Genomic DNA, 9,258 nt, shown 5'->3' with positions numbered 1-9,258 from the left:
AATAAAATAATCAGCACAGAGTACATCTGAGGAAAAATAGAATTGAGAGTTCACATTTTACAGTAATAAAATACTTCTTGGTGCATTGGGAACATGCCGAATTTCCGAGTGCCTATTACTGAATGGAAAAAGATCATTGCTGATGTTTCTTATGATGACTGTTATGAATTTAAAGCAAGGGTACATGAACTTTTAGATTTTCTGAATGGAGATTGGTGTGTCCCGCTCCAGACTGGACGTCATGTGAATTGAGGTTAGAATCCAGCTGTTGCACTTGCGCGCATCGTTACCTTTAAGATGCTCCAAGGATAAAGCCTTGTTTTAGCTAAACACGACACCATTTTAGCTAAGCGAAGTCCCGGTGACCGGGCGTGAATTTTTATTTTTTTTAGAAGCACCGGTGGATTTTTTTCTTTTCCTTTATGCTAAACCAAAGCGGGGGCAATGAACGGGCCGAGCTGCTTCTTCTAAATGTCGGATTTCATTATTTGTCGGCCTACCCGTGAAGCGGCGGCGGTGGTGGCGGGGGCGAGGGACGGCACGAGACGAGACGGGGTCCGCGAGGAGGGTGCATACACAAAATACTTTCCCTTTAAAGCGGAGAGGGACAGAGGGGGTGAAGGAGAGATTAAAAAAAGAAAAGGAAGAAAGACCGAGAGGGAGGGAGGGCGGAGAGAGAGTTTGAAAAAAAGAGAAAGATGTCATCCTGTCGATTGAAACACCGAGGCGGAGCCATGGACCGCGGCCGACCAGGAGTTCTCTAGTTAGGGGACGAGCTGTACGCAACGCCGAGGCTTGGGACCCGACGCTGCGGCCTTTTTTTTTCTCTCCCGGAGCTATCGCAAAAATAAATGACTCCTGAGCACCTGCTATGATTAGCACTACATCCTCTTCTGTATAAAATAGTCTCTATTTTTGCATGCAATTCACCAAATTTTATTACAGTAGACATAAGCAAATGATATGAAAAAATGCACCATTAAAGCAAGCATGAACCATTTTGTCGCATTTACAAAAAGCATCTTGTCAGTGCCTGTTTAACGCCAAGAGATTGCCATATTAATTCATAACTCATAGCAGCCGAATGACTCATAAGTGTTAGCCGATTTAAGCTAAATATCGTCCGTTGTCATTCTATATTTTCCATGAATTAACCCGGGCAGGTGGAGCGGAGATAAAGGCCTCAGATATTGTTTTCATAGCAGCAGTTTGAGCGTTTCTTCCGCGGCTCCGTTCCCCTCCTCCCTCCCCTCTTTGCTCCCGAGCTGCTAGCTGTTAGTCCCCGGCTGCAGTGTTCACGATGGATACCTCCTGGAGTAATTTCCTCTTTCAGGTAAGTCTTACTGCATGCTGGAGCTGCTTTGTGGTTTTGGATGTTTTTTGGGGAGGGGAAAAGAGGAGGAGAAGTAGGAGGAGGGGGTTGTTTGACATTTCTGCATGGGGTTACAGAGGGAGGGGGGGTCAAAGAGGGGTCAGGGTGAGGCTGGCTTTTGGGATGGCCCTCCCCAGCTGGCAGGTTGGATCACATGTAAACACACAGACATGTTCTCTGTCCAGTGGTGGAAAGTAACGAAGTACATTTACTCAAGTACTTAACTAAATTGCAATTATTAAGGTACTTCCACTTTATTTGAACATTTCCATGCTATGCTACATTATACTTGTACTCAACTGAATCTCAGAAGTAAATATTGTACTTTTTCACCACCACATTTATTTGATAACTTTAGTTACTTTGTGGATTCCCATACAAAATACATTCAGCACATAAAATATTGTGTATCATAATAGTTTAATCCTTTGAAACCTGTGTAGACATCTTTTTCCTGTGCTGCATTCAAACACCTTTCACAAGTATTTGAACCTTTGAACTCTGAGCAAATTGGCTTGCTTTATCTGGAAAACACCAGAGGAAATGCAACGAGCAGCTTGGCAAGAAATGTTTTGCATAATGCAAGAAATGAGTAGAAAATTATTGTTAAAAAGCCAGGGAAAAATGTCCAAAAAACAAAAAAGATTTTTTTTATTATTGTTAATTTATTTTTAACTAAAAAAAACAGCATTTTATTAGGATTTTTGCTATTTTACAAGGTAATTTTCATGTTTTCTTTCTTTTAATAATTTATTTTAATTTTTGATAAATGGCCTTCATCCCATGTTTTTTTCAAACCAATTTGCTGCGATTTCAAGGGGTTAAGAGACCCTGCAGTATATAAAGTAGTTAACATGAACCCACTGATGCATCAGCAATTATAATTCAGTAATCAGTGATGGAATAAGTACTCTGATGTTTCAGTTAAGTAAAAGTAATAATACCAATGTGTAAAAAATACTCTGTTACAGTTAAATGTCCTTGATTTAAATTTTACTTAATTTACCAAAAGTATTGGCATTAAAATGTACCAAAAGTACAAACAGTAAAAGTAATTATGGCCCATTTTAGGCCCATGATTAATTGATTATAATTATTGATGCATTAATGTGTTCATGTGTTAAATGTGTAATGTGTTTAATGTTGCAGCTGGTAAATGTGGAACTCATTTTAATTACTTTATATACTGATGGGTAGCTTAACCTATAATAATGTCATAATGTATATATTAATTATATTTTTTTAGATTAATAATCTAGTTCCACAAAGTACCTAAAGCTGTCAATGAAGTAACAAGTGCAGCATTTCCCTCTGTCATTTAGTGAAGTAGAAGTAGAAAGTAGCATGAAATGAAAATACTCAAATAATAGCCTATTTATGACGACACTATATTACAGTACTAGTAAATATGCTTAGTAACATTCCACTATTACCAATAATGTTCTGAAATGTCAAAGTGTATTTTGATGCTAATACTTTTATACTTTTTTTGATTGCTGAGTATTTCTACACTGTGGTATTACTACTGTTATTTAAAGGAACAGTTCTCCCCAAATTAAAAATATATATTGATTGGTGGGCTTTCATAACACTTTTTCTTCTCTTGGTTAGATGAATAAATTGTTCAACAGACCAAAAACATGTTGTGGTCAAACAGAATGGATCAAACACTTTGCAGATTAATGGTGTTCTGTAGGATTCAGACATGTTTTCCTGTTTAATTCTGGTAGACGCCGTCGACTCAGAGCCAACCTGAGACGCCGCTTCAGGCTGAGCTGCTGCCGGAGCTCACCGGCCCGGCTCAGAGTCCTCCAGCTGAACACATCGTCACGCCGCCTTCCACAGTCGACACAGCTGCCCTGAGCGAGGAGCCGATACCTGGTGAGGGAGGAGGGGATGGGGGTCTTTAACATTCACACTTGGTGTCCAGGGTTCCTGCAGATCCTTAAAAAGTCTTAAAAGGCATAGAATTCATCGATCTAAAATAAGGTCTTAAATGGTATTAAATTGACTTAAATTAATCTTTCAAAAGCCTAAAAATGCTCAGACATGGGAAGGAAAATGTTATGGATCCTTTTTTTTCTAATGTTGCCTTGTAATACAACCAAAAATACAACCCAGCTCTGAAAAATGTGTGTAAAGTGACATTGTGAGTGCAATGATTTGCAAAAACCTTGCCTGTATTCACTTGAATACACCACAAGTATTGAGTGACTGGCTGTGTGCAGTATATGGATGCATATATATACACGTCTATATACAGTCTATACTACATGTAGGATTTGCATGGAGTGCACATGATGGTTCATGTTAAAAACTGTGTGTTTCACTAAAAATCTAAATGTTCGTCTTGACCCTCTGCTGTGTCTGTCAGTCAAACCGCTCACCAAGCCGAGCCGGCCGGCCCACATCTGCGCCACCTGCAACAAAGAGTTCAAGAACAGCTACAACCTGCGGCGGCACCAGTCGGTGCACACGGGCATCAAGATGAAGGACCGAGCCGCCCGAGAGAAGGAGGACGCGGGGAAAGGAGGCCGGGTGGAGAAGCAGACGGTCCCTCTCTCTCTCCTCCACCTCACCCTGCCCCCGCAGCCACCTCCTCCTCCCCTTCCCCCCAACGCCTCTGCCGCTGCCCCGGAGACCCTCCCCCAGCCCGGTCAGCTCGCCAACCAAGAGAGCCAGCCGGTCTCTGTGTCCATCGCCCCGGCAACCGTAACCATGGCTGCACCGCCTCAACCCATCCAGGCAGCTGTTGTTGTTGTGGGCTCCATGGAGCAGGTGGGTTCGCTGGGAGAGGAGCCAATGAGTGAGTTTGATATGTATGCAGGGAGGTTAGTGAGGGGAGCGGACTGGGATTAAAGGACAGTTCTGTGTTTTATTTTCTGCCAACAGCATCTGCAAGCAGCGTCCACAGAGACACCACCAGCCCTCCAAATATCATTTAGTTTAGTTTTTATTTTTTTTTTAATTTTCATCTAAACAAACCTAACTCAACATCTAGTCTGTGCCACATCATCAGCAACTCATAAAATGTCCCTTGTATTAGAAATTTTATCCTTACTCATTTTATGATAGTTTTAAATATGATTTTGAACATCAGCCTGGTTATTTAGCACGTTTGCATAACTATGACAAGATCAGGGTTTATTGACAATTACATTTGCAACATACAATTTGCCTTTGTTTTTTGGTACATAAGGTAACAATAAACATAGTAAGAGAAAAGAGATGTGTAAATATGTTACTGCAAGTTAAGAAGCATACACGTAAAACAGAAAGAATACAAACTTACCATAAAAACATGTTAAAAAAAGTTTTATAAAGAAAGAGCTGTACATTGTTAATTCGTATTGATCGAATGCATAGTGAGCTGTCTCTTGACCACATTTTGTATTTATAATAATTCTAATATTTATAGGGCACCCAGTAGCTCAATTGATAGGGCGGACGTCCCATGTACAGAGGCTGTGTCCTACCTGCAGTGGCTGTGGGTTTGATTCCGGCCCCGGCCCTTTGCTGCATGTCATTCCCACTCTCTCTCCCCCTTTCACACTATATCTGTCCTGTCTCAAATTAAGGCAAAAGCCTCTTAAAAAAATAATCTAATATTTATATTGATTAATTACTAATATTACATACACTCTAAATGATTTATACATGTTTTGAGTATTGATTTATTTAATTTCAGTTGTTAATCTGATTGTTTATTTGTTCATTTTAGCCCATGACAGGTGTGCAATAAACTTAATACGTCAACTTAGAAATATTAAAAACATTACTACCTGTATTACCACATTTAGATGTCAGTTTATTTAATATTATTATGTAATTTGTATATAGTATTTAGATTTATTTAAAAATCAATTTATTTAATTTTACTCAAACATCTTTATTTCTGCTTTTTAGCCTACAATAGATGTGCATTAAAATTGATAAATCAATTTAGAAATATTGAGAAAATACTACCTGTATCACAGTTACCTTTGATGCCTTCCTATACTTATTACTCATTCTCAGTTCCACAAACAACACACTGTTTGCCAGTGTTTGTGTTAACCAAAAAGACCCAAAAAGAGTGTAATTTGTTTGAATCCGGATCCACATCATGTAGTATATAATAAAACTGTGATGATTAATTGATTAGCTTATTGACAGACTATTTATCAGGTACGATGTTATTGATTAATACATTTTTGCAAATCATTTTTAAAGCAAAAAAATGCAAACATTCTCTAGTTCTGTGTTCTTAAATATGAGTTAATGTGTTTCATATGATGGCTTCCAGTAGTATTTTATATGTGTACTGCAATATACTTTTTTAAAAAGTATATTATAGTAGTATTTTATATGTGTACTGCAATATACTTTTTTAACTTCTGCGCTGCTTCCCCACAGAATCCAACTCCCAATCCCAACACTAACCAGGTGAGGAAGAACCACGCCTGTGAGGCCTGCGGGAAGGCCTTCAGAGACGTCTATCACCTCAACCGTCACCGGCTGTCCCACTCGGACGAGAAGCCGTACTCCTGCCCGATCTGCCAGCAGCGCTTCAAGAGGAAAGACAGGATGAGCTACCATGTGCGCTCACACCAAGGCGGCGTGGAGAAACCCTACGTCTGTCCTCACTGCGCCAAGGCCTTCTCTCGGTACGAACGTAGATAAGAGGAGACGTTACATCTTGGACAGGTTTCCTCATAAAGTAGCTTTAACCTTGGGCTTTATATGAGAGAAGGCAGACATCTCTACAGCCAATATCTCCAACACTTGGCAACTAACGCTAAAACTAGATCGATAAGTAGCTCTACAGGTAGGAGTAAACTATGTGTTTCTGATTTGTGATGAACTGTTCCTTTAAACTGTAATTTGTCAGTCTGTAGCATGTTCAGCTGATATTTAAACAGTGCTAACCTTAGATTGGTGCTCTGTTTTTAAATCTGCACACATTTCAATGCTAAGCTTCCAGTGATGCTGATTTTGTCTCTTCTTATTGAACTGTTGCTAAAAGTGATGTCGCGATCTCTTTATTTTATTTTATTTATTCTTTTTTATTTTTTAAAGATTATTTTTTGGTCTTTTTGCCTTTATTTGATAGGACACATAAAGCTTGAAAGGGGGAGAGAGAGGAGATGACATGCAGCAAAGGGCCGAGGTTGGAATCGAACCCACGCCCGCTGCAGCAAGGACATAGCCTCTGTACATGGGGTGCCCACTCCACCAACTGAGATACTGGGCACCCCTTTAGTTTTTTATTTACGTATTTTTATATTTTTTGAAATCACTCAAGATTAGATAAACACAAGTAGATAATGGCAGACATAACATACAACACATAACTGTGCAAAAAAGGTTCAGAAACCTGAAGGGGCTTCTAGTAAAACCTACAGTAATAAAACGGTAATTCTCTCCTTAACATGACAATATAACAAACAAGCACATAGTTATATCAAACATAAATGGAGCACATACACATAACCCATCAGCACAGCTAATACATTAACTACAACTAACTACTTTCAGTTATCAGTCTAGTCAAATCATTGTCCAGCGTTTTGTTTTCCTCATACAGACTTTCCACAACCTCGAAGCATCCAAAATGTAGTTCAGTCAGACGTCAGCCTGGACCCAAACAAACTTTGGCAGCAGGACTTTACAAATGTTTGTGAAGATAAAATACCTTGTAGTTTGTAATGATGTGTTTTGTTTTTTTTTTCAGACCAGACCACCTCAACAGCCACGTCCGACAGGTGCACTCTACAGAGAGACCGTTCAAGTGCACGGTAACGTCTGTCTGTTTACTGGAGTTCAGCTAATATGGGTTTGTGAATCATATAGACCATGAAACACTGGATAATAATGATAATTTGGATAACGTTTGTGATTTTGATAATCATAATCTACCTTTCACCTACCCTTAAATGTTACACATCAATATGAAACTGCGTTGTTTAGGCGCTAAAAATATCAAATATTTGTGTATATCAAAGCATTTATCTTATTCTATCTGTGGTCTCATGAGGTCATGGTGGGCAAATCAATGAACTGCTCAATGGCAATACTATTTCAAGTTTATTTCATTTGTATAGCACTTTAAAAAAAAGCAAAACAGAGTTTGCACCAAAGCGCTTAACACAGAGTTAACAAAAACAGTTTTTACCAGATGTTAAATTCCTCATTTTCAGGTATTTCATTCTTTTGGGTAGCCAAAAACAGATTTCTTTATCTGTTGATTTTGTCTATAAATCATTTCCAATTGAATTTGCATTTCATTTACTACATCATGATAGATAACATTAAAGTATTACCTTTAAAATGATAGAATATATATATATACTGTATATATATATATGTATATATATATTTTTTTTTTCATAGACGTGCACGTCAGCGTTTGCCACGCGGGATCGTCTCCGTGCTCACCTGGTCCGCCACGAGGAGAAGGTGCCGTGTCACATCTGTGGGAAGCTGTTGTCTGCTGCGTACATCACCGACCACATGAGGGTCCACAACCAGTCGCAGCACCACGCCTGTCACCTCTGCAACCGCAGTAAGTCGCAGGAAACGTCACGAGTTCAACCAAAGCTGCGTCTCACTGTAATGAAAAGGCTCAACTTGTGTGTCTGTGCTGCTGACCAGAGAAAAAGCTCTGTCTTAGAGGTTTCTGTGTTCAGCTCTTAGTGCTTTTGAAGTTTCCAGCTGAACGTCTGTGGTTTTGATTTTAGTTTCACTCCAGCATTCCTGTTCGTACTGTCAGATGCCAGTCTTAACTTTTCATTTATCAAATCAATGTGTAATTACAATTTTTCCTTTTTGATATGGAAAGTTGAATTGATCCGTTTTTTTTTTTTCATTTTTTTATGTTAGCACAAAATCAAAAATTGGAAAACAGAGTCATTATCCAACTCTTTCGATTCGGTTTTGGAAATGAATATTAAAAACAGAAGTTACTGGTTGTTGTTTTTTATTTTTGGTTTCATTAAGTAAAAAACAAATGATACACGGATTCAAAACACTTGGCCACAATGACAGTGATACAATCAAATGTGTTTCTGCAATATGTGAAAAATATTACACAATAATAATAGATAGTAAATGACAATATTTCGATACTGAATGAATGTATGAGTATGTTTTTTTTTAAGGCAGATATGTATTCAGGAGGTGTGTGTGTGTGTGTGTGTGTGTGTGTGTGTGTGTGTGTGTGTTTTTTTGTTTTTTTTTCCAGGCTTCACCACCCTCACCTACTGCGTGTCCACGCTCAGAAGCACCACGGTCAGGAGTGGAAGGAGAGCGGCGGGGCACGGGGGGGTTTCGGTGGGACGGGGGCCGGCGGGGTGCTGCTCTGCCAGCTGTGCGGGGTGCAGTGCAAGACGGCAACACAGCTCCAGGGGCACATGGGCACCCACGCCAACCAGGGCGACCCAGTCCCCGACCCCACAAGCGCTGGTCCCGTGGGCACCACCAGTGTGGCCGTCACTGTGTCCAGTGCTAGCGCAGTGGGACTGCTGGTAACTGACTGCTCCAGTATTGCGCCCCAGCCCCACAGCTAGCACGCTGGGAGCGCGGGGTCGGGGAGCTGGGGGTGGGAAGGGTGGGGCTGGGGGGGGTGGGGGGGGGGTAGGGGGAGTTGGTTGAGTGGAGGCAAACGAGGACTCGTGGAGGAGAGGAGCCGAAAGACAACATCCAATCCAGGTGTGTGAATCAGTCATCTATAAACATTTTCTACTACATTTTATTAACCCTTTGAACCTGCATAGACACTGGTTTTCTTGTGCTGTGTTCAGATCCTTTGAAACCTGAGCAAACTGGTTTGATTTCTTTCAGAAACATGGGGAAAAAGGCAATGGCCAGCTTGGCAAGAAATCTCCCACAAAATTGCAAGAAATTAT

The 9,258-nt window shown here is 40.2% G+C and overlaps 1 protein-coding gene across 1 annotated transcript; it reads left to right on the top strand.

The window, feature by feature from the left end:
• Positions 1-309: 309 nt before the first annotated feature.
• Positions 310-8,919, top strand: LOC121956363 (myc-associated zinc finger protein). The gene is given in 8 exon segments (XM_042504537.1): positions 310-1,333; positions 3,103-3,253; positions 3,747-4,150; positions 5,768-6,018; positions 7,086-7,149; positions 7,745-7,916; positions 8,595-8,612; positions 8,615-8,919. Coding segments are annotated over 8 exon segments (1,398 nt in total). The 5' UTR covers positions 310-1,300.
• Positions 8,920-9,258: the final 339 nt, after the last annotated feature.

This window comes from Plectropomus leopardus, chromosome 17 (assembly GCF_008729295.1).
Source record: "Plectropomus leopardus isolate mb chromosome 17, YSFRI_Pleo_2.0, whole genome shotgun sequence".
Taxonomy (NCBI): domain Eukaryota; kingdom Metazoa; phylum Chordata; class Actinopteri; order Perciformes; family Serranidae; genus Plectropomus; species Plectropomus leopardus.
The sequence above is the reverse complement of the archived record's forward strand: the minus strand, read 5'-3'. Positions and strand labels throughout refer to the sequence as shown.